This window comes from Protopterus annectens, chromosome 7.part0 (assembly GCF_019279795.1).
Source record: "Protopterus annectens isolate FY-2018-M chromosome 7.part0, PAN1.0, whole genome shotgun sequence".
Taxonomy (NCBI): domain Eukaryota; kingdom Metazoa; phylum Chordata; order Ceratodontiformes; family Protopteridae; genus Protopterus; species Protopterus annectens.
This window is the reverse complement of record NC_056739.1, coordinates 1,067,526,371-1,067,553,870: the sequence shown is the minus strand read 5'-3', so window position 1 is coordinate 1,067,553,870 and position 27,500 is coordinate 1,067,526,371. Positions and strand designations below refer to the sequence as shown.

At 39.3% G+C, this 27,500-nt stretch overlaps 1 protein-coding gene across 1 annotated transcript in view; it reads left to right on the top strand.

Moving 5' to 3' along the window:
• SLC12A1 (solute carrier family 12 member 1) overlaps positions 1–27,500 on the top strand; it is a 423,573-nt gene that overhangs the window by 144,494 nt on the left and 251,579 nt on the right. Inside the window, exons 5-7 of the mRNA XM_044077625.1 lie at positions 2,816–2,955; positions 3,404–3,514; positions 18,646–18,757. Coding sequence (XP_043933560.1) covers positions 2,816–2,955; positions 3,404–3,514; positions 18,646–18,757 — 363 coding nt within the window. The remainder of the gene's footprint in view (positions 1–2,815; positions 2,956–3,403; positions 3,515–18,645; positions 18,758–27,500) is intronic.

The following is a 27,500-nucleotide window of genomic DNA, read 5'->3' as shown; positions in this document are numbered from 1 at the left end:
GCATCAGTTGTGAGAAAATCTATGTATTTTCTTTCTGTTTTAAGCAATAATATATAAAACATAGAGTTGGCCTTAATTTTAATTTTGATTTATGTGAAAATTCATTATAATATAAAAAGATGTTTTTTCCTCTCCACCTCTTCACTCTGTATCCCACTCTTTGTCCACGCGTCTCCTCATTCTGCCATACGTCTTTCCCAGGATAACGCCCACCTTCTTCCATTCATGAAGACTAAACTGAAATATTCATTCAGTGCCTCTGCTTTTTCTTAGTGAACTATTTCCTATGCTGACTCACTTTGTCAAGACTATACCCCCTCCTTCTTTCAGCTGTTAACCCAAAGAAGCCTTTATTCCTCCTCTTTGCTTCCTATGCCATCTCCCCTCTCAAGCCACCCTTTGTTTTGCCTGATTGCTAGTAGAACCTTCCTATGTAACCACACAGGGTTTCTCTTCATTCCTCTGCCTCTTACTCAGATTTCCTGTCCATAGCCCTGAGCATCCAATTCCTGACCCGTTCCCATAACATGTTTACTCCCACAATTTGCTCTAGACCCATTACTAATCTTTGACCATTTCTTCTAAAAACCTGCACAATTTTTTTCCTTAAAATCCCACACAATCTTTGTTATCTTTAATCCTTTTTTCAGATTTGTGTGGGAATAACTATAATGTTTATTTCTGCCGTTCATTTCTGTGTTTTTTATGTTTTGAAATTATTTATTTTGATAAAAATGAATGTTGTACCTTCCTGTTATATTCTAATAGTAATATTAACCTATATAAATTTATCACTGCATGCAGTATTACAACTGAGAATTAAACCTTAAAACTTACTGCTAGGAATATGTTATGCCAATACACTTGTGCTAAGCATGTTTGTTATTTTAAGATTGCTCTTATTGACAAAGTACCTTAGGAAGTTTTTTATCATTTAAGAAATGTAATGACAAAAATAGTCCATAATAAACTTACTGAATCATATAGTTTTTAGTCTGATTTTCACCTTCATAGCCTCATTTAAATATAATCGGGGGTATGGTGTGACCACATCAGTTTGAAATCCAAGTAGAATGCCAACAAAATAATGGCAAGCAGTTAGAAACATGAGCGATCAATGAAAAATAATGAATTTATGTTGCCGCCTGGTACAACAGATTTGGTGTATTTAAGAAAAGGAGAGATTGGACTTCATGGTGAGCATTCAGTATATTCAAAATTATGTAAAACTTGTACAAGAGATTGATGTTTGAGGAAATCAGAGTGTTTTAAAGCATGTTTAGCAGTCATTCAACATTTTTTGTTTCCATAAATTCAGATGCTATGGGTAAACCATTTATAGAACAATAAATTATAATTCTGACTTGAGGGTTGCCATCAACACCCCAGTGCTTCAGGATTACTCGCTTCCTAAACAGGCACTCATTTTATGAATTGAACCATCAGCTTGACAAGTGTGTAAGCAGAGCCCCTGACAGGAATGGGTTCTTCCATTTTCCAATAACAGGTGCTCTCCCTGGTGTCCCCTACATACATTGTCATCCTTTGCGGGGAGGTGTTCCCATATATTGCACATGGAATGGAGAAATGGCAGCGAAAGCTTCAAAAGCAAAAATGTTACTAAGACATTAGTGTAGAAACACCAAAACCAAGCACAGGATCATTAGTTATATTTGGAAGTAAATACGAGTTCTGAAAGTTGGTATATGGAAGGTTTAGTCTTATACTACTACTCACTATGTGGATGACCATGATCCACTTTGGCGACCCCTAATGGGAGCAGCTGAAAGAAGAAGTCTTATACTCGCTCCTGCAGAGAGCCGAATGTTTATCCAGTAGCTCTGTTCTCATTTGAGAATGACAGAATTCAGCAAAATTTATTCTACAAATTCAGCACTCAGTGATTTATTGGGAAAATAATCATCAGATGTTGATATGTTGCCTTGTTAAAAGCTTATTATTTATAGGACAGTCTAGAATGTGTAAATAAAATGTTGCAGGACAATGCTCATGCTGATTCAGGAGGAACTTTGGGCACGTGTAACTTTTAGCTCCCTGCAATGACTTTTCCCTTTATACTTGTTACCATTTTCACAATGCAGCTCACAACCACTGTCACTTATGTTTCTGTATACATACCTTTAACAAACGTAATGGAAATATAAGAATAAGGACAACATTTAGTCTTTAATAAATACTTGTTTTTAATTATGTGGTAAATGGAAATATTCTGTGTTTTCTTTCTTTAAAGCATTCAATCTTTTACCTTAGTTTTATTATTAGTGGTTGCAAGTGGGAGTGGTGCCCCCTTAAACCCTACCATAGATTTTAATGATGTGGTTGTGAGCAAGTCTCTCTCTCTTGCTAACAGTACTACTGAAAATTCAGACTATTAGAACATGAATTGGTAGCCATTTAATTGAAAAATACACATTGGCTGTACAGTAATTTACAGAAAAAATTGCCTTGGTTAGGGGGATCTAAAAGTTGTATATGCCTGATTTAGAACACAGTAGGTATCAGGGATCCTTACCACTCAAGCCATATAAAGGATTATAATTTTAAGTGATGTAAGATAAAACCCTACCAGCTGTAACTCCAGTGGCATCTTACAGATGCAATGTGGTCAACAACAGCTTTGTATTTAACACTCTTGAGGCTGTGTAGGTAGCAATGACAAACATGGAAGAAGACTTACATTGACGTTTTAATGTGATAAATCAGTTTCTTGAGAGGGAAAAAGTAACATTTTATAGCTGTCAAATCTGTTATCAGTTCTAATACTGAAACAAACACTTTCTCATTTTTGCTGCAGGTGGTGCTTACTATCTGATTTCTCGAAGCTTGGGACCTGAGTTTGGTGGCTCAATTGGTCTCATCTTTGCCTTTGCAAATGCTGTAGCTGTAGCTATGTATGTTGTAGGATTCTCAGAAACTATCGTAGAACTTCTTAAGGTATGTATATCTGCATATAATGCATAGATATTTACAGAATATTTTGTTTTTATAACCAGGGCAGTTGCATTAACCAAAGCAATGATCAGTTTTAGGCAAGACCCTGGTGATATATTCCAGCTCACTGTGTAACATACATCTTGCTATACATGTCACAACCAATTAAAGGCTCAATGCCCAGTGATGGTGCATTTTCCATTTTATTAATTAAGTTAATGCACTGTTTAAAATCAATCAAGTAATCAGAGAGCTAATATTAAAGAAGAAACTGAACATTTAACACATCTTTTAACAGCTATTATTCTGGGTTAGATACACTCATTTTTATTACTATTTAATTTGTTTCTGACGTAATCAGCGATAAAACATGCCTTGTATTAATTTGCTGATAACAATTGTATTTATTTCAATAACTTTTGAAATAATAGCTATTGTTTCACATTTATAGAGTAGCAATGCATTGATGGTTGATGAAATGAATGATATCCGAATCATTGGCTCGATTACAGTAGTATTATTGCTAGCGATTTCTGTGGCTGGTATGGAGTGGGAAGCTAAGGTAAGCTTTACTGATGCATCTTTTTAAGACAATAAAGAACAAAGATTTCCTCCATATTGTATCTTTTGTAGTCTGTTTCAATGGAAACTGGCTCTGTGATTTTTTTTTAGTGCTCTTTAAATTATCTTATAAAATCTAAATTGACGGTACAAAAAGAAATCATCTCAATAACATTTGTGCATGCTAATTATTCTTTGCTCTAATATTTTTCTTAAATCAGGATTTGGACCGAGCCTTCTGTTAGAATTTCTTTTCAGACTACAAAATTTCAGATAAATTTCATTAAAAGTCATGTTCAAATTTAAGTATACCTTAGTAAGCATGATCCTATTATATGCTAAGAAAAACATTATTTCTACTGTATAGCTAGCTATACATCAATATCCATCATGCAAAAGATAAACCTGGGCACTACTACCAATCTCAGTAAGGTTTCCATAGTTCAGCACTCATTCACTGAAATAATACTTCTCTATTTCACTCTCAAATCTTACTTCTTCCAACTGCCATCAATGATCCTTCCCTATAATCTCCCAAGTCCTTCCTCAGTTCTCCCATACCTGCTAATCCTCTTCTGTATATCCTAAACTTCTCTCCCATATTCTGTATCTCCATTAGTACACACACACACACACACACACACACACACACACACACACACACACACACACACACACACACACACACACACACACACACACTTCAATGCCTTGTCATATATATGTTCAGATTATGTCCCCCATAAGCCCAACATCACCTCAAAATGCCCTGCTACTCTATGTTAACTGGTTATTCCCCCAGCAAGGGTCATCAATCTCAAATTTAGTTGACAATTCCAGTCTCACATAGACCTACCACATAGACCTACCATGACAACAAACCAAACACATAAACACACAAAAACATACTCGGAGGCTCTAAATAAAAATCTGCCTAAGCAGCAGAGACCTCCAAAGCAGACACCCAAGCACCCGCTACCCCAAAACAAAACACGTGCAACACATAGCTCACAAAGCCAGTGTACCGAACAGTCACAGCCCTTAAGGCTAAACAACACACCTGATACACTTGTAATAGGTGACTCTATCGTCAGGCACACTGACGTCCCGCTCACCAGGCTGAACAAGGAGAAGGTCACGGTGAGCTGCCTGTCAGGCGCTAGGATCCGCCACATAACACAAGCACTCAGGTCACTCCAAGGCAAGTAGAAATATGACCCAGTCATTGTCCATGCTGGTGTGAATGACCTGAGACGTACCTCCCTGGACTACATGAAAAGAGACATAGAGGAGCTCTCTGAGCATGTAGCCCAGGCCGGTATGACCCTGACCTTGAGTAGCATCTTACCCTCACCAAGAATGATGCCACAATATGAAGACAAGATGATCAATTTCAACAATTGGCTTAAGTGTTGGTGTCATTCAAAGGGGATCCAATGCCTGTCAGCCTGGGATGACATGCTCGACAAGCCACGATGCTTCGCTAGGGACGGCTTGCACCTGTCACCCCTGGGCTTTCGGATATTGGCAAAGGCTCTTGCTACCCCCATAGTGCCTTTTTTAGGCAAGGCTCAAAAGACAAACCCACCTCCATAGGTATCACAAGGGATAAGAAACTAAGAGTAATGCTACTCAACGCCAGAAGTCTAAACCTCAAGATGCACGCACGTGAAACTCTCCTTAGCATAGATAACATTGATATCTGTGCAGTAACAGAAACCTGGTTCAAGGCTCGAGAGCACCCCAGCACTACCAGGTTATACCTCATACCATGCTTTTCGCCCCAAAACTTGGACCGAACCACAAAAGGAGGGGGAGTATCAATATTCGTCAAAGATACCCACACCTCCAGGTTGGTGGCACAGCACGAAGCATCAGAGACTATCCATGTGCAACTAACTGTGGGTAAAACTGCCTTCCAGTTTATAGCCTGCTACAGACCACCCTCCCAAACACAGGAACCCCACTTGGCCTTCCTGAGAATACTGGAAAATATGAAGGTCTCTCCAAACACCATTATATTGGGCAACTTCAACTACCCAAACATAGACTGGGAGCATTACTCTAGCTCCAACACCCTAGCCCAAAGGTTCCTAGAATTTATAAACTCAAATGCTATGGAACAACTTGTTACCACTCCCACAAGAGGGGAAAACATACTGGACCTGATCATCACCAACATGGGGACACTATGCTCCAGACCAGAAGTGTATCCCTCACTGGTAAGATCAGACCATAAACTAATCTCACTGGATATTCACATCCCGACCCCACCCCCTGCCCAGAAAACCACAGTGAAAAACTTCTCTAAAGCAAATTTCATATGCCTCAAAACCGAGGCGAAATCCTTCAAAGCCCCCGGGCCTGTGGAAAATACGGCCCAAACCGCAGAATCCTTTATAAACGCATTCTGTGAACACCTTCAGGAATGCATGGATCATGCAATCCCAAATAAAACCAAGACCCAATCCTCCAAAGGCAGATGTCCTGTCTGGTGGACCCCAGCCATAAACAAACTATACAACAGAAGGAGGAAGCTACTACATGATAGAGCAAAATCCCAAAAAGGGAAGGCATCTCTGATCAGTATTAGCAAAAAACTACGGGCACTCATAAAATCATCTAAGGCCAGCTTCGAGAGAAAAATTGCACAGGACACTAAGGATAATCACAAGGCTTTCTTTAGTTATGTTAGGAACCTGGGTGGGAATTCCCAGATATGCTCAGAATTAGTCCAAAATGACAAAAAAATACACCGAGCCCACAGACATTGCCAACATCCTAGCTGACAGGTTCAGTGCAAACTTCTCCCCTCCCCCTCCCCACCAAAAGGGCAAATATCTATCCCAACAGAGTGCTGCCCAACTGACATCTCAGATGCTCAGGTAAGAGCCGCCCTCTCCAAAGCAAAAAACACAGCATCAATGGGACCAGATGGTGTCCCGGGCTGCGTCCTACATGAACTCCAAGAAGAGCTAAACCCAAACATAAAACTACTGTTCAATCTTAGCCTTACTACAGGATATGTACCCAAAGAGTGGCGTACAGCAACAGTGGTCCCTCTCCACAAAGGTGGTGCCTCAACGGATCCTGGAACTATCGCCCCATAAGCCTGACTAGCTTGGTCTGCAAAGCTATGGAAAGGATCATTATGGACCTCATAAATAAAGATATTGGGGACCTACAGACACTGGATCCTACCCAGTTTGGCTTTGTTAAGGGCAGATCCTGCCTCTTAAACCTGGTTGATTTCTTTGAAACAGTCACCAAGGCCATTGACGAGGGGAAGGTGGTCCACACAGCCTACCTGGACCTCGCAAAAGCCTTCGATACAATACCCCACTAGGGCATTATAGATAAGCTCACCAGCTTAAATATAAACCCCTATGTCACTAGATGGGTTGCAAACTGGCTCAAAGACAGAACCCACATGGTTAAAATTGCTGGAGCCATGTCAGACTCCAAACCAGTTACAAGTGGCATCCCACAAGGCTCAGTCCTGGGACCTCTCTTGTTCGGTATATATTTCTCGGCGGTACAGGCCAACACGGAAGGACTGTGGGTGACCAAGTTCGCAGATCACTGCAAACTGGGTGCCATAATCAACTCTCCAGCCGACACAAGCATCCTCCAAAAGGGCCTCATAGAAACAGACAACTGGTGCCAGAGCCATGGCCTCAAGCTAAACGCCAAAAAGTGTACAGTCATCCCCTTTGGCAAACAAAGTGCCCACAAATTACCACATAGGTGGTAATCCATTAAGTACAGAAGAAGTCATTAGGGACCTGGGGACCCAAGTTGATAGCAATCTCTCATTTGACAACCACGTGGCCAAAGTGGTTAGAAAAACATTTTATATAGCCCACCTAATCATGAAGGGATTCACATCTAGATCAGGGGAGGTCATCGTACCTCTTTACTCATCCCTCATCAGGCCCATAATTGAGTACAATGCCCCTTTTGGGATGCACCTTACCAGACACCTGCAGCAACTGGAAAGACCCCAAAAGTACCTCACCAAGAGGATCAAAGGGCTCAAACAGATGCCATATGCTGCCCGGTTAAAGAAACTCCAGCTCTACTCAGTGGCATACCGCCTGCTCAGAGGCAATCTGTGCCTGACGTATAAAGCCATGTCCAACCCGGAATTAATGAACATGCTGCACCTCAGAAAATCCAAATCCCATCGAGCTACGTGCTCGAGAGACTTGAACCTCAGCACTGAAATAAATAGGACATGCTGGAGGGACAGATTCATAACCCAGTGGCTCCCTTCACTCTGGAATAAAATCCCAGTCCAGGTTAGGCAGAGTCCCACACTGACTATCTTCAAGAGGAATCTTGATGAGTGTATGGGAGATTGTAGGTTTACCCCGGCTATCACTTCTGTGTCACTGTTAGACAGAGGCACAGTATACTAACCTCAAAAAAAGGCATAGCAAAATTAATTTAAAATGGGTGGCGAAAGCCAAACACACTCTGGCTAGGCTTATAAATGCCCTAGGGCAGATAGCCTAGTATTAACCTATAAACCTATATATGCAGTGGAGGAACAGACAGCTAAAATATCTGTTCAATGAGCTGTAGCCAGTTTGTTAGTTGTTGTCCATTATCCTCTTAATATGTCTTGTCTTTCTTCTTACTTGGTGGAGCATGAGATATCCCCACCCTGGATACAAGGGTAGCAGTATCTACAGACCTGACAATTTGTCCACCCTTACTACTGCTACAAGCCCGGATCACCATTTGAGCTACATAAGTGCCCCACCCACAGCTGCATATCCTCCTGGTCTCTCCCTCACCCCAGAGAAAGATGAGCAGGCAGTGCCTTATTATTCTCTTCCCTTCCCCACCTGCTCAAGCTGGAACCAAAGCTACTAATCCAACCTGGGTTGCCTGGGTCATAATCAGGGCTTTACCCCTCCATGCTAATGGAGCTGGATATGTACATACTTTATATGTATCTATATCCAAAACTCTGAGGGTTTATCAATGTTTTATATCCCTGACCCTCCACCAACATGTTAATACTGTCTTCTAGGCATTCCTTACAAATTGTATGCCCTATCAATGCATGCTTCCAGTTCTGGACATAACTATCTAATTTTTTAAGTAGCTACTTATTTTTCTTGACCAGGTTAGCCCCGGTAGGACTTTGGTGTGTTTTCAGGAGTAACCTGAGATACAACTAGCACATGTTGGGAAATATTTGGACAGTCAACTGGTGGTATTTTATATAAAGGCATTTAAAAAGAAGGTTAAATATAGTGCTTCAGGTTTATTTTTTAATTTAGTTAGTGCTTTTTTGGGGGGGCATATTTCAAGGGAAAAGGCAAGGAATATTGAAGGAATAAGCAATAGTTTATATAGAGGACATCATCTTAAGCAGAAAAAATACTGAGGATGTTAAAAAGAGAAAGATTCACTTTTAATAGCTATCAACTGAATGGAAAGTTTGATATGCACAAGAAGTGAAGATGGTACTAGAACCTGGATTGAAAGAGTGATCAAATTAAGTACAAAAATGGGTCTATATTATATGTGCGAACACTTAGGTTGTTGAATACAACATGATCAACACCTATTCAGTGAACGCACAAGTCAGTGAAAGCTCACAACGCAGAAAAACACATCACCGAATACTTTTACTTGGCCAACACCGTTCCACCAACTAAATGAAAACAAAACGCACTTCCCACTACACCGCTTGCTACATACTACCCACCCAAACAAAATAAATAAACCACATACATACAATAACCTAAACCCTACTTCTAAACCTAAACTAACCCTTATGTACATTACTTTCTATGCACTTACCTTAACCCGCACCCTAACCCTAAGGTCCGTAACTATCGCACACTTACCTTAATAAGCTATACCCAAACAAAACAAATAATCCACGCACATACACTTAACCAAACCTTACTTCTAACCCTTACATACATTACTATCTATGCACTTACCTTAACCCGCACCCTAACCCTAAGGTCCATAACTATCGCACACTTACATTACAGAGCTACACCACAGAAGGGCTGACTTTGCCGAATCGGGATTTCGAATTTCGCGGTTTCCAGCATTTGATGTACTCACAGTTTGCTCATTAGGTGTCGATCATGCCGTATTCAACAACCTAAGCATTTGCAGTTACGATATAGACCCCAAAAAAAATACATATGAGAAGAGAGAAGTTGGCTAAAGAAAGTAAGATGTGGAATCTAGCTTGAAGGTTATACCATAAGAATTACCTGCTGAGAGACAGATGTTTTATAAATGTGAAATGCATATATCTGGTTGTAAAATAGAGATAAGATGAGATCTAAAGTCATGTTTTCAGTATGCAAAAAATGCAATCATTTGGGACAAAAACTAACATGTACTTGGTATAATGTAGGCAAAACAAGTGCATTAAACCATTATAGCTAATGGACTATATAAATGTACTTGTATTGCTTATAAATGAATTAAACATACTCTGTATATTTTGTGGAAATATGAGTGTATATGTGTGGGCATGTATTGTATAATAAAAATGGGGAATATATATGTATGTATGTGTGTGTGTGTGTGTGTGTATGTGTGTGTGTGTGTGTGTGTGTGTGTGTGTGTGTGTGTGTGTGTGTGTGTGTGTGTGTATGTGTGTGTGTGTGTGTGTGTGTGTGTGTGTGTGTGTGTGTGTGTGTGTGTGTGTGTGTGTGAAGAAGTTAAACATTTTTCATAAATAATTTTTCAGTTATTGTAAACTTAATAGAAAACTAAAAACAATGGAGTTTTTGTGCCTATTGAATATGTATACAATAAGGCACTAGGGGGTTTGCATGGTACAAATATTACCACATGCCCAGGGGCATCAGACCATATATATGTAAAATGCACACCCCATTATGCATTATTGCTTGCACATAGTAGATTAAATACTTCAAACTTTTTTCTTACTAAAACATTGTAAATTCTTAATTTTGTGAATATCTGCACAGTCTTTAACATCCCTGTAAGATTTATGGCTTGCTTAACCAGCATGGCCCTCTGTTTAATACCTCAGCAGTAGGATGCCACCTTGATTATGCTGTACAGTGTTAATAATGTAACACAAGTCCAATCGCCTAGTATGAGGAAGGATAACTTCAACAGTCCTGTATTTCACACCCCTAGTAGTAATCCCCTCCCTTATTTTGCTACCACTGTGCTCCTCTACAGCAATGAGTGTTTTAAGCTTAAGGATTAACCTTGTGATTTAGAACTGTAGTACAGACTAAATATGGCTGCAGCTGAACAACTAATGAGACACTATAGGGTTTATTACTCAATGCACCTTGGGGAGCAAGAAGACATCTGTTGGGTAGATTGGAAGTCTTTAATTGACATTTTATAATAAGGAAGTATTTTCCTGTTATTAGAATGTAAAATAATGCATATTTTTTGGCATAAAGACAAATGTGGTTATTTTTTCCCATTTTGTGTTATATATTTAGTTTTTGACAATGCTTTTGTTACATCAAAGGAATATGATAGGGCAATTGTAGTGAGGGGAAGGAAGAGGTACAGGCAGCAGATTATAGGGACTAACCACTCCCTGAGTCCCCCCAAATACTTTTTTACAGAGAGAGCTGTGGACCCATGGAATACACTACCAGAGTGGGTTGTGGAGGAGGAAATTCTACAGTGACATCATAGAGGATATGGATAGGAAAAAATAAGGGGAAAGTTGGGGATATAGGGGAGGTAGAATTTTCCCCTTCTGCCTTCAAGCTAGTGTAATGCAATAATTCAGCAAACAACAAAAGCTATCACTATATTTTTTGACTTCCCCTCTGAATCACCCACGTGGCACAGGTTAATACAAAGTTGTACCTTCAGTAGTTGGCTTTGTCAAGCATTTTATTCACTGGAAAGCATGCCAAGGAATGACATGCATCTTGCTTTTGAATGTCTTCTTTTTAGTCATTGGGCTATTAAAACTCTGTGAAGATCACAAAATTAGTTAAATATTTAGAATGAAAGGGGGTTATTTAAAATATAGTTTGGTTAATACTGGGAGTTTGAATAAAAACATGGGATTAAGTATCAGCTTTATTATTCACAGAAGGTATAGATAGTTGAAGACAATCTGCCCTATTGGCACCACATCTTGTACCAATGCCCACAAACTACACACTGCAGAAAATAAGATCATACATTTACAATTTGGTTATTTTCTTATGTTTATTATTTTTCTATTTTATTTTTAGTATGCTTCTCCGTTAGGATTGGTTATGTTCATATTTTTACCATCTGGTTTACCTGAATGTACTGTGTGCCCCTGTGGTTAGGACATGTGGTTGACATATTTCTGTTTACATAGGCATGTGGTCTTTTTACATCACCAACACAGAGAATGTATCTCAGTGAGTCTGAGGTTCATGACTGACCTTGTTTTTTGACCTTTTTGTTGTGACCCATCCCTGTGGGACTTTAAGATGGCTTTTATTTACATTAGGTTTACTTTTACTAGTACTGGCCATCCTAGCCTGAGTTTTCTCTTTTGGCTCATTACTATGCATGAGTCAATCATGATTTATGAGCTCTTGTTGTCATTAAGTATATATTTAGCTTTTCCATGGGTAAAACTGTTAATGAAATATTGATCTGATGAGGTCCTGTTGGTGAATGAAAGTGCTTATCATAACTAAAAGCTGAATTATTCTGGTGACAAAGTCTGCTTAAGTTCATTTCTTCAGTACTTTTATAAAAGAGGAATTAACATCTGAAGTCTTACACCATTTACTGCTGTCACTTATATTTCTAAGTTTAAGAGTTTTTTTTTCAAATAACAAGGAAGTGAAAGCCGTCTGCTATTCTCACTCTGGGGACAGCTATCTCCTCGCATCTCCGCTATGGCTTAGAAAATAAGATCTGCAGATTTGTGATGCTAGGAAATTTATATTGTTTGTTTGTGTCTTTTGGCTTTTCCCTGGTTAGGGGTCGCCACAGCGGAACTCCGGTCCGCTAATGATTGGCAGTAGATTTTTACGTACTGACTTGCTGGGCCTAACGCACAACCTTCAATGAAGGAACACCCACTGACACATGTTGCTACACAGAAGACCCTCTAACTGAGAATCGAACGGGCAACGTCTAACTGTGAGGCGACAATGCTACCGCAGCACCACCACCGCAGTTGCTAGGAAACTTATATACAGTAGCTAGGAAACGTATATACAGTAGATAAAAAAGGGGAACACGTTCCTGTTAAAATGCCAGGGTTTTGTGAAATAATGAAATACGACCACAATAAATCATTTCAAAACTTTTCCCACCTATAATGTGACCTGTTAGTTGTACAATTCAATTGAAAAGCAACATAATCTGTTAGGGGAAAAATGTAAAAAATAAAAAACATACAATAAGCTGGTTGCACAAGTGTGCACACCCTTAAATTAATACTTTGTTGAAGCACCTTTTGATTTAATTACAGCATTCAGTCTTCTTGTGTATACACCTGCCATCAATTAAAGAGACTCTGATTAACCCCAAAGTTCAGCTGTCCTAGTAGGATTTTCCTGACATTTACTCAGTTGACTGCTACAGCAAAAGACATGGTTCGCAGAGAGCTTGCAAAGTATCAAAGGGATCTCATTGTTGAAAGGTATCAGTCAGGAGAAGGGTACAAACAAATTTCCACAGCATTGGATATACCATGGAACACAGTGAAGACAGTCATCAAAAAGTGGAGAAAATATGGGACAACAGTGATGTTGCAAAGAACTAGACGTCCCTCCAAAATTGATTAAAAAACAAGATGAAAACTGGTCAGGGAGGATGCCAAGAGACCTACAAGAACACTGAAGGAGCTACGGGAATTTCTGGCAAGTACTGGTTGTGTACTACATGTGACAACAATCTCTCGTATTCTCTATATGTCTGGACTATGGGGTAGGGTTGCAAGACGGAAGCCTTTTCTTACACAGAAAAACATCCAGGCCCAGCTAAAATTTGCAAATCAATACATCAAGTCTCCCAAAAGCATGTGGGAAAATGTGTTATGGTCTAATGAGACCAAGGTTGAACTTTTTGGCCACAATTCCAAAAGGTACGTTTGGTGCAAAAACAACACTTCACATCACCAAAAGAACACCATCCTCACGGTGAAGCATGGTGGTGGCAGTATCATGATTTGGGGTTGCTTTTCTTCAGCTGGAACTGGGGCTTTAGTTAAGGTAGAGGGAATAATGAACACTTCCAAATACCAGTCACTTTTGGCCCAAAACCTTCAGGCGTCTGCTAGAAAGCTGAAGATGAAGAGGAATTTCACCTTTCAGCATGACAATGACCCCAAGCATACATCCAAATCAACAAAAGAATGGCTTCACCAGAAAAAAAATTAAGTTTTGGAATGGCTCAGCCAGAGCCCAGACCTAAATCCAATAGAAAATGTGTGGGGTGACCTGAAGAGGGCTGTGCACAAGAGATGCCCTTGCAATCTTGCAGATTTGGAGCACTTTTGCAAGGAAGAGTGGGCAAATATTGTCAAGTCACGATGTACCATGCTGTTAGACTCCTACCCAAGAAGACTGAATAATGTAATTAAATCAAAAGGTGCTTCAACAAAGTATTAGTTTAAGGGTGTGCACGCTTATGCAATCAGCTTATTGGACGTTTTTTTTTTACATTTTTCCCCCTAACAGAGTTATTTGTTTTTCAATTGAATTGTACAGGTTATAGTTCACATTAAAGGTGGGAAAAGTTTTGAAATGATTTATTGTGGCCTCATTTTTTATATTACAAAAACCTGGCATTTTAATAGGGGTGTGTACACTTTTTATATCCACTGTGCATATCACTGTGACCTCCTAGAAAATGTTAACTGGTTGCCTTTACAAAGTCAAGCTGCAATGCTCCTTAGTATTACTTTGTTTAAAATCATGACATCAGACCATTCCAAACCCCCTCGCTGTGGACATATTATATGAGTAGCAGCAGTAAGATGAGTCAGGAGTGCAACTCTGTATAAGGACATGACTGTCGGAAGTAATGCACAGTCAAGAGATGGAGAACCTAGTGTTATCAGGTCCCTGTGTATAACTACCTAAGTTGTATTATTAAAATTACAAGAAAGACTCTGCAAAGCTAGAATCTTTACCATGTAATACCTTAAACCTCCTGCAGTGTAAGCCCATAGAATATAGGGTCTATATCAGAAGATCTAAGTTTCATAACTTCGAATCTGATATGTTCGACACCAAATAATCGAAGTCTTAAAACTTCAAATCTTTTAACGAAGATCTCCATACAGCGCAGAAAGGGAAGATTTCCCTTTTCTGCACTAGTGTGCGATCTTGGAGTTGGTATATTTAAGTAGCGGGGGGTGTGGGGGTGCTTAGAGCATTTCAACGGTTTGTTTTTGTAGGTTGTTGTGTTTTATTACATTTTCGATGTTTCAAGACTTTGATTATATGGTGTCAACCATATCAGATTCGAAGTTTTGAAACTTCGATAATGTAATATAGACCCATAATATATGCAGAAGACCCCTTAAGGACATATCAGTGTTTCAGGTACATGGCTTCTGAATGCCCATACTTTCCCTTTTATAAGTCTTTAGTGGTACATTCAGGCCAATAAAGCCAAACCCAATAGCTGTAGACATGCCATATTTTGCACTTTTTCTGAACTCATTAATACATAGTAAGTGGATTGTTTGGCCATACTTCAGAAACACAGAGTTTGAAAACAAGCTTGATGTCCATAACATTAGGGTGACTACAAAATATCCCAAATAACATTCAAGCCATTGAGTCAAAATGTCACACAAATAAACCATTTAATAAAAACTGCAAGTATTATCCAGCAAAGCTAAAATATTTACTGTGTAATTCTTTACAACCTCCTGTAGTGGAGGCCCATGGGATATGTGCAAATGATCTCTTAAAAACATACTAGTGTTTTGGCTTCATGACTAATATTTTAAGACCATGTGTCAGCCATTGCCAAATTCTATCATTAACAGTACATGCATATCACCGAGATAAGGTACCCAAATTTCACCTGTTAAAATGCCTTGGCTATTTTACATTGTGATTACTGCAACATATTGAAAGACATTATGCGCCTCATCTTTATCTGAAGCAGCCTGATGCTGAGCTTGACTACCTCCACCTCCACCTAGTCGAGAATTCTGCAGATGATGGAAGCTTCTCAGTTTCATCATTACCTCAGTGTTCCAGAGTTTGCATGACTGCCAGTGTATTCACATATTCACATATTGCATTCAAGCTCTTGAGGTTGGTATTTTTGGCCTTGTGTAGTTTAGATCCCTCCTACCTTAAACAGCTGTTGATTTATTACTGTATGCTTATGCTCCACATTCAGCCACTTTGGAGCTACTTGTATTCACTAGTGTGAGGCTCATAACATCTTACAATAGGTCTTTTGCTTATTAGGCACCATACTTTTCAAACTTAGGCACCATACTTTTCAAACTTACTGCTATGGCGGTTTCAGGAATGCTCTGCACTGGAGACCTTTAGGAGGTCCCTGAAATCACACTTCTTTGACTTAGCCTGCTTTCACACTTATTTTGTTTTACTACTTACCGTTATGTAGTAAATTTTAGTGTTTTGCCATTTGTAATGCTTCATTGCTTCAGGATTGCACGTTATTACTTGTTTCATGTTTTATTGATTGAACTGCACTTATTTTTTGCAGAAATAATTCTAAGCCTGGATGTTATCTACACATAGATGACACATACTGACTATATTTTTATTTCAACTGATGACATTCTGGCCAGGATTCAGAAAAAGGTCTGGTTGCAAGCAGTAATGCAAGCCTTCTACTGCAACTGCGGAAAACAGAGATTCGGAGATACATTAACTGCAATGAGAAATGACCTCATATTTTAATTTGCGTGTCTCTGAATCACTCAGTGATTACCTCAAGCACTAATAGGCCCTTTTCCACTGCCCTAGTGGTAATCACTGCTGGTGGACAATGCATTGAGTTAACCCAGACACTTCCTCATTCACCGCCCTCCCCAACACATATACCCATGGGCACTCTGCCATGGCTTTACCTGTCTCTGAGTTTCAACAGTGTCCCTGATTTGTCACTGTTCCTTCTGAATCATAAATAATTGTAGTTATTCAGTATTACTAGTCATTAAAGTTTCATTATTGCTGTTGTTTAGTAAAAGTATATGAATGCAAGATCTGTTGCTCTATTACTTTTTTAAGTGGATTAGAGTAATATGTAGAAAGACTTCCTAGTGTTGTCCAGTGTCCCTCCCAGTCTTTGGCCAGAATTCTTCAATATGGTCTAGTACCTCATGGTTCATTACAGTCTGTCATGAATGCCAGATATTAAGAGTTTTATAATTTTTTATGTCCATAATATGCTTTGTGCTACAAAATCTGAGTTCTATTAACTTATTAAGGGGATTAAGGAAATATTAAAGGGTGTCCCTGGTGTCTAGTGTTTCCCCCCCTACATCTTTCATGCTGCAAAGCCTTTTGTTGTATTAGCTTTTGAGGTGAAGTTTGAAAGTCCTTCACATTTAGTGTCCCCCCCCCCCAGTATTGCAGGATTTTTGCATTACTCAAGTGGAGTTTAGGTATAGCAGCTACAACATTCTCTCCCCCCACATACACATGCACATCCAAAAAGTCATACATAAATACCCCCCCCCCACACACACACACACACACATACACACACATATCATAGCACATTGGACACAAATACCCTAATTTCATGCACACACACATTCACCCATACACATACACAGATAATCTTGTCTGCATGACCACACACACATAGACCTACTTTGACTATCCCCTAGCTAACCTCTCCCTACTATGAACTCCGACACACACACACACACACACACACACACACACACACACACACACACACACACACACACACACACACACTCACTCACTCACTCACTCACTCACTCACTCACTCACTCACTCACTCACTCACCATATACCACTCATACCTATATATATATATATATATATATATATATATATATATTTGTGTGTGTATATATATATATATATATATATATATATATATATATATATATATATGTATGTATATATATATATATATATATATATATATATATATATATATATATATATATATACACTCACACATGTTGTCACACACATACACACATGCACCCCCCAGTATTTCTTATCTACTAAACCAACCAGCACTTACCTGTGACATGATCTCGCCCCTTGAGAATAATTGATAGCTGGGAACTTCAGGCCAAGTTTATTAACATAACCGGCTGCAAGGATTTACACAGCGGAGCAGTCCTATGACTCACTCGGCTATGTAAAATATGTATTGAAGGCATTTCTGGGGGAGAACATATGGCTAATTAACATATGTTATTATGCAGAATGCCTTGTTACCATTTGTGTTAGTCAGAGAGAGATAGACCCCTGTAGTGCTGCCCTGAAAGGCAGGGCTGTCTGAATCAGAAATGGCTACTGCTAAAAATATCTTATATCTTTGTGTAACATTTCTAAAACCCAGACTTTGTTTTGCTGTATTAGATTGCATCAGAACCTTTGAGGTAAGGATTTTTTTTTCATAGGTTCATAGATTATGCCATTTTAAGGCTAGCCAATTATGCCTTGTGAGACTTAAACCCTGCACCTTGTGTTTGTAAGGCAAATACCTTAACCATTAGGCCACCCTCCCAACCCCTATTTTGATTTCACTTTTCTTTACAGCAGCAAGCTACTGACTGAAAACAGCTATTAAATAGCTAAAATGGAACAGTGATTTAAGAATTATTATTACTCCTAATAAGATATTGTTTAAAAATGCAGAAGATGTCTGTGACACATTTTTTTAGTGGAATAATTAATTTGTTTTACAGTCAAAGCATTGCTGTCTGCTTCAGCATTATATAGTGTCTCTGGATATCATCACTCACTGGACAGAAATATTCAGTTTAGTATGTTATTATGCAGAGCTCTCACTTTTTTCTGTGCATAGAGCTTTGACGCCACCATAGGCTCTAAAGTGAAAAACTGGATTAGAAAATGATCATTTTACAGATCTATGTGATTACTAGGCATTGGGAAAGCCAGTTGAAGACCTTTGTACCTCTGTCTTTATTTACAGGCCCAGGTGTTCCTGCTAGTGATCCTGCTTGTTGCCATTGCTAATTTCTTCATTGGAACCATTATCCCATCGACACACGAGAAAAAGGCACGTGGATATTTCAGCTACCAAGGTAGGTTCTCCAAAGAAATTTTCTCTGTCCATGCATCAGTTTGATATAGATGAAATTTTACTACAAAAGGATGTGTTTATGTGCCCCTAACACCAGTGTAGACTACTGATAATGTCTGTATAATATTATTATATTATATAGCTATATGTGTGTATGTGTTTGCGTTATCTGCTTTAATAACATCTCAGTCGCTCTTCCAAATGGTCACTAACTCTTTTAACAGTATTATATTTTTGATATGTTTTTAGCTGGGCTTTTAAACAAATCAAAATATACTTTTTGGGATGGTGTCAGAAATTCTTAAACATGTAATGGGGTGGGGGTCTATGGCATGTGTTCATGCAAATTTTTTGAAAAAAAGCTGTTGTGAAACAAAATACTATAGAATATTTTTTACTCAGGAAGCTATATGAGTGTGTGTGTGTGTGTGTGTGTGTGTGTGTGTGTGTGTGTGTGTGTGTGTGTGTGTGTGTGTGTGTGCCTGTCTGTACACATACTTGCTTTTGTGCATATCTGTGTGTGTATGTGCGTGTGTGTGTGTGTGTGTGTGTGTGTGTGTGTGTGTGTGTGTGCGCATCTGTCTCCCTGTGCACATACTTGCTTTTATGCATATCTATGTGTGTATGTGCACATATTTGCTTTTATGCATATCTATGTGTGTGTGTGTGTGTGTGTATGTGTGTGTGTGTGTCTGCCTGTACACGTACTTGCTTTTGTGCATATCTTTGTGTGTATGTGTGTGTGTGTGTATGTGCGTGTGTGTGTGTGTGTGTGTGTGTGTGTGTGTGTGTGTGTGTGTGTGTGTGTGTTGTATAATAACTAACTTTGCAAACTCCTTCTTTCCTCTTTTCTATGTCCTCTCCCTTATTCCTATTTCTCCATATTTTAATCTCCTGTCTGCTTTTGTTACATTATCTTTTTTTTACCTCTCGTGCTTCAGATTGTTTTAACAGAAGGAGCTATTAGACCAGTGGTCTCCAACCGCCAGGCCATGGATCATTTATTTATTTATTTTATTTTACACTTGTTGACCAGGTTTGTCCAGCTGAGATGATAGACATTTTTCAGCGGAGAGCCAGGGAGAAAAGCTCCGCAACATTTAGATTTAAAATTTTGCACAAACAAAAAGTATGAAAACAAAAAAACGTAACAATCCTTAAGCTGAAAATATACAAAAAGAAATCTAAAGTTCTAATTTGAGAAAAATACAATCTTAGAAAACATGTAGGGTGATTGAGTTTACATTACATTTACAAATATATTAACACTGAGAGAAAAAAGGATATGATTGTAGATACAGCCAGGTAGTTGTAATAAGACAAAATATGCAGGATGTATATTAGTAAGGGTGTTTTAAGAGGGAATAAGAGACAACAACCAAGTTAAGAGGAGGAAGATAGATGGCTGAAAAGTGAGCAGAACCAGTAGAAGGCTGACAGAGAAACTAAAGATAGGAAAGGATGACAGTTTAAGGGGGTGAGTACAGTGACATATCCAGTGGTTTTTTAGTAAGTCTTTGGCAGTTGAATACTTTTGGTTGTTAAAGAGTTCGAATCTCCAGTGGGAGTTTGTTCCAGGAGATGGTAGGGTGGTAGCTATAGAAGTCTTGACCAATTTTGCTCTTGGGTTTATAGATGTGTAGTAAGTCTTGGTCTGAACTTCAGAGAGACCTAGAAAGGGTGTATGAGGCGATATGGAGCTTTTGCTGTTTAGCGGGTTTAAAATAAAAGTCAAGGAAACCGAAAAAAATGTGTCTGTATGTTTCTGTCTGCATGTGTTAGTGAATGCATGCACGAAAGTCGAAGAGCCTGTGTGTGTGTGTGTGTGTGTGTGTGTGTGTGTGTGTGTGTGTGTGTGTATGTTTCTGTCTGCATGTGTGAGTGAATGCACGCATGAAAGCAAAAGAGACTATTTGTGTGAGAGAGATTGAGAGATTAAGAATGATCTTGTGCAGTGTGAGTGAATGCGTGCATGAAAGCAATAGAGGCTCTGTGTGTGTGTGTGTGTGTGTGTGTGTGTGTGTGTGTGTGTGTGTGTGTGTGTGTGTGTGTGTATGTGTGTGTGTGTGTGTGTGTGTGTGTGTGTGTGTGTGTGTGTGTGTGTGTGTGTGTGTGTGTGTGTGTGTGTGAGTGTGCAAAAGTGTGGGACGGTGCCTTTGCCAATACGATGTATAAGCCACGAGGGAAAAAAAACTACCTTCATCAGGTCTAGCAGCACTATTGTTAGCTGGAGTGTGATTTACAGATATGAGGTCTTTCTCACTGTAACCATATTTGCCTCTGAGTCACAGTTTCTCACTGTCTCATAAACTGATCTACCCATGGTAGGTAATTTACATGAGCGGTGACGATCTTCCTGAACCCTAGAGTGTTGCTTTCTTTTTTCTATAATTATCTTGTACATTCTATACACAAGTTGTTTGTATGTTTTTCTTTTGTTTTTCCCAATTTCTTTGTAACTTTTTAGGGGTTTTCTCCCTGGGCCACTGCTGAAAAGGGCAGCTTTGCCAAGTTGGACTATACAGGTTATCAAAGGGAAATTAAATAGCAGTGACTGCTTTTATTGCAGCTACTTTTATGGCTTCTGTCATTTCATGAGCATTTTTTTTGTTTTCTAAATATTTTAGTATATAGTATCAGCCAACTACTAAGTATATTTATATAGCAGTTTTTGGACTTATACCTTACTATTTTTTAAAAGAATACAGCTTTTTGAAGAGAATTATTACTTTTTAATATCATAGTAAGCTCTGCAGTTGTGTTGCCAAAAATAAAATTTTATATACTTATATACACACACACATATATATATATATATATATATATATATATATATATATATATTTTTTTTTTTTTTTGTTAAGCCATGATGTTATTAATATGTATTTGCTGTTGGTGGCACATGATTCTATATACTAGTGTGGTTCCATGACCCCTAAAAGACTGAACATCTGTGTAAAAGATTTAGGACTCAGAAAAAAGGATAGCGTGTACATCAGAGTTGCTCTTCTAGAAAAGGTGACCTGTGTGTCATTAATTGCTGCTGCAGTGACCTAGATGTTATTGCTGTAGTTTTACACACTCCGGTATATGACACAAAAATATCTTACTATGTTTGTAAGAGACAAGCTCACTGCTATACCTAAATGGGGTACTACTTATATCCTCGTTAATTTTACCAAATGGGGTACTACTTATATCCTCGTTAATTTTACCAGATGTTTAGGGGTTTTAATGGTACGGCAGTAATGAGCTGCATTGTTTAGTCAAGACATATTTAAAGTTCTTGAAATCACTGTTGCTTTAATGCCTGTCAATAATACTGTTATCAGCACTGGCCATGTACCAGGGCCTGCCTCTTTATGTATTTCTTATGATGTCTGTATGAATAGTGCCTTTAAATGTGACTATAAAGTATTTATTTACCCAGATACTACAAGACTAAAAGAAATATCTTAGTAATTTTGCTACTTTGTACTCTCAGTATATAGGATATTGTAATCATTAAGTAAGGCTAATTTAATGAGTGGGGCTACTTTTTTCCCCTTTTTCTTCTTTTATTATATATTTTCTTACTGATGCTTCCACATTTTTTGTGGTTCGTGTTTTCACTTCATCTCATCTGCAGTTGTATTGTAATCCTTGTACAACTTTCATTGTAGCAACCCACCACTAATCCTTAGCCACAATCTATCACAGTTAACGCCACATAGCATGCACATATTTTTGTTCTTCATTTGTCCACATATTCCTTTTCTTGTATGGATTTTGTATACTACTTTTAGCAGAATTATCTGCCACGAGCAGTTCTTGCCAGCCTTTCATCTTTTGGATCAAGTTCACTTTTCCTACCATTCACATGTCAAATCTTAATAAACCTGAACCTGTTCTGGTAGTTGTTTAAATCTGCAACTAAACTTGTGGGAGAAGGAGTTGATTCCTGGCACTTCAATTTGCCTACTGTGTAAGTCTGAGCAAGTCATTTAGCCAGACAGTGGTCCTGGGTCACCCTAAAAAGAGAGACTTGGTTACCAAATGCATAAAAAAATACATTTCTTATTAATCTTTACTCTCTTTTGATCATACCATTTTGCTTATCCTTCTGTTTCCAGATATTCAGGCACTCCTTCTTGCACTGTTTCTTTTATATCACGTTATTCTCCATGTTGGTATCTTCCTGAACTATCAGTTTTTGCCATACATGCTGTTGTTACACATTTATGAAAGCCAAAGGTCATTCTTACATCATATGAAAAAAATGTAATCACATATATGTTTAACTTTATATCAAATAAATTAAAGCATTCCAAATCATCTGCAAAAAGCAGGTGAGATGCTGCATGCAAGATTTGCTTTCTTACATCCAGGTAGTATCATTCTATAGCCTAATGTATGAAGTAAACAACTTAATGGATCATTGGCAGGACAAAACAACACTGATGATAAGCACTTGGGGCATCTCCTTTCAATCTGTATACTGAAATAGTAGTATGACCTTTCTCAGGTTTCCTGTAATTGCTAATGTGAAATGCTGCCCGATGCTTTTTTTTTTTTTTTGTAATCTTTTTATGCTATATTGACTTTTTGGACTCTTTTGCAGTTTTCCTGTATTGCTTTGGTTTAGTTGAAGAAGTTTCTTCATTTTATCTGTTTTACCTTTTTGTTCGCTTGCCATGACTACATTTTTGTCTAAATAATTGTAGTCAGTATCTTCAACATTTTCCAGGTACACTGTACATGTTGCTGAAAGGCATCTTATTGGAGAACAGTTCCTAGGCTGGCTTGTAGCTTCACTTTTAAGGGGGAGTAACATTTTCCATTAGTTAAAGAGGATACTATCAGTTCAGGAGGCTCATATAGACAGATTTTACTCAATGCTAATCATGTTCAAAATTGTTAATAGTTTTAGGGAAATGTTGGGTAGTTCATCTGCAAATAGGCTTTTCAATTTTTTTCTTAGATTTGTCTGTAGGACTCTGACAGTCACATCAGTCTAGTATATTAGAATTTGTTCTGGTTTTATTTTATCTCTGTTATCAATTCAACATCCCTGTGAGGTTAGTTTTAATTGTGTTCAAAAGCCAAGCAATGTGCAAAATGTAAAACATTGCCTTACAAACCCCATAGGAAGATACAATAAATAATGTTACGTAGACATTTTCTTTTCTTTTCAGGTTAAAATACACTCTGCCATGTGAATAGGTTTTCAGAAACATGCTAAAGGAGGCCTCAGTTTTTATATGAAGTTGAAAAGGTAGTAAATTCCATTAAAAAGGAATGTAATTACCAAAAGAACATCCAACCAATACTTCTCGATGCAGAATGAAAATCACTAACTGCCCCCCCAAGACAGTCTGACACCAGAAGCTCTTTCATGCAGATAGGGCCTATACTGCGCAGAGCTTGAGTGGTAGAAATTAAAATCGTAAGTGATGACCTCACATCCACCATGCCATAATCAGATGATATTCTCTGGACCCTGGCTGTTGAATTCTGGACCCACTGGAAACATTTGACTTTGCAATGATTCAGCTCATCTAAAGGGCATCACAACAATCCATCCATATTAAAACCAGTGCATGAATAACTGTTCATTTGTGGAATGAGATGTTTGATCTAAGAGATGTTCCAAAGATATAAATAAAAAGGTTTTCACATCACCTAATACCTGCCCCTTCAGTGAAGGCATGTCATCAAGGAGCATGCTTGGTTCTTGTACCCAAGTCATAATCTGGGCCTATTTTCCTCATACAAATACAGGGTGAAAGCCACGGTGCAGCATTTGGTCAAGCTGCTTGCACAACCCTTTTATTCATTTGCTTGCTTCTTAACATGGTAATTGAACGGGTCTCTGGACCATTTTCAGTCATGCCTGAGGCCAAGGGCACATAGCCCACAAACTCAGTGTGCCACTCAACCACAGCCCATAAGGCATAACAACATACCCAACACTCTAGTCATAGGTGACTCTATAGTCAGGCACACTGATGTTCCACTCACCAGGCTAAACAAGGAGAAAGTTACTGTCAGCTGCCTGTCGGGTGCCAGGATCCGCCACATAACGCATGCACTCAGGTCACTCCACAACAAGTACAAATATGACTCTGTCATTGTCCATGTTGGTGTGAATGACCTGAGACGTACCTCCTTGGACTACATGAAAAGGGACATGGAGGAGCTGTCCGATCTTGTAGCCCAGGCAGGTATGACCCTAGCCCTGAGTAGCATCCTGCAATCACCCAGAATAATACCACAGTACAAAGACAAAATGATTGACTTCAACAATTGGCTAATCTTCTGGTGTCATTCTAAGGGGATCCAGTATCTGTCTGCCTGGGATGACATGATCGACAAGCCACAATGCTTTGCCAGAGATGGTCTGCACCTGTCGCCCCTGGGATTCTGGATACTGGTTAAGGCTCTAGCCACCCCTATAGTGCCTTTTTTGGGCAAGGTTCAAATGACAAATTCACCACCCTAACAGGTTACAGGCAAGAAGAATCTGAGGGCATTGCTACTCAATGCTAGAAGTCTAAACCTCAAAATGCACTCTCTCGCGGCACTCCTTAAAATGGAGAACATCGACATCCGTGCAGTGACAGAGACCTGGTTCAAGGCTCCAGAGAGTACCCCTGCATTACCAGGCTATAATTCATACCACACCTTTCGGCCACCTAACCTGGACCAAAACACTAAAGGCAGAGGTGTGTCCATATTCATTAAAGATATCCACACCTCCAGGCTAGTTGCTCAGCATAATGCATCCAAGATTATCCAAGTGCAACTAACTCTGGGCAAGACCGCAATCCAAATTGTAGCTTGCTACAGATCCCCCACCATGCCACAGGATTCCCACTCCTCATTTCTTAATCCACTGGAAAATATTACGGTACAACCTAACACCCTAATAATGGGCGATTTCAACTACCCTACCATTAACTGGGAAAACTACTCATGTACCAACTCTTGTGCGCAACGTTTTCTGGAATTCATAAATTCCAATGCCATGGATCAACCTATCCACACCCCCACCAGGGGCAGCAATATCCTAGACCTAGTTATTACCAACATGGACAACACACCAGAGGTCAATTCCTCAATGGTCAGATCTGACCATAAGCTAATCATCCTAGACATCCACACCCCCCCCCTTCTCCCCCATTAGGGAAACCACAGTAAAACATTTCTCCAAAGCCAACTTCATGCTTCTTAAGACAGAAGTGGCAAACTTCACGACACCCATGCTGATGGACAATAGAGGTATGACTGCTGAATCCTACACAAATGCACTTTATAAGCACTTACATGAGTGCATGGATCATGCAATCCCTAAAAGAGCCAAGATGCTATCCTCCAAAAAAAGGAAGCCAATCTGGTGGTCCCCTGCCATAAACAAACTCTACAACAGAAGAAAGAAACTGTTGCAAAAAGAGTAAAATCCCATGATTGGAGAAACTCCCTGGTCAGCTTCAGTAAGAAGCTGAGATCCCTCATAAAATCCTCCAAAGTTAGTTATGAAAACAAAATTGCCACTGACTCTAAAGACAACCACAAAGCATTCTATAGCTATGTCAAGAATCTCAATGGCAACACTCAGATCTGCTCTGAGTTACAGCACAATGGCACTAAATATACAGAACCAATGGATATTGCCAACATCCTGGCAGATAGGTTCAGTGCTAACTTTACCCCTCTGTCATCCCCTAAAGGGCCCATCTCTATACCAGAAGAATGCAAAGTTCCTGTAATCATGGCTGCACAGGTAAAAAACACACTATCCAAAGCCAAGAACACAGCATCCATGGGACCTGATGACATCCCAGGTTGTGTTCTACATGAACTACAGAATGAACTGGCACCCCACCTAAGTACCATGTTCAGTCATAGCCTCACCTCAGGCTATGTGCCTACTGAATGGCGCACAGCGACAGTTGTCCCACTCCACAAAGGGGGAGCCACCACAGACCCCGGAAACTACCACCCCATTAGCCTAATGAGCCTGGTCTGCAAGGCTATGGAGCGTATCATCATGGAACTTATAAACAATGACATTGGTAATCTCCAAACTCAGGACCCCACCCAGTTCGGGTTTGTAAAAGGCAGATCATGTCTCCTAAACCTGATAGACTTCTTTGAAGCAGTCACCAAAGCCGTAGATGAGCGTAAGGTGGTTCACACAGCCTATCTAGATCTCGCCAAGGCTTTTGACACCATCCCCCACTCTGGAATTATAGATAAATTCACTAAACTAGGTATAAATACCTATGTCACAAGATGGGTTACGAACTGGCTCACTGACAGAACCCACACTGTGAAAGTAGCAGACTCCAAATCCAGCTTCAGACCAGTGACAAGTGGAGTACCACAGGGTTCAGTCCGGGGTCCTCTCCTGTTTGGTATCTACTTCTCTGAAGTACAGGCCAACAAAGAAGGTCTTTGGCTAACAAAGTTCGCAGATGACTGCAAACTAGGAGCCATAATCAAAACTCTGAAAGATGTGGACATCCTACAAAAGGGCCTTACTGAGACAGATGCCTGGTGTCAAAGCCATGGCCACAAGCTCAATGCCAAAAAGTGCATTGTCATTTCTTTTGGTAAAAACTCAGTACCCATGAACTACCACATAGGTGGTAGTCTACTTAACACCGAAAGTGTGATAAGAGACTTTGGGACACAGGTGGACAATAGTCTCTCCTTTGATAATCACATCGCCACAGTAGTCAGGAAATCCTTCTATCTGGCAC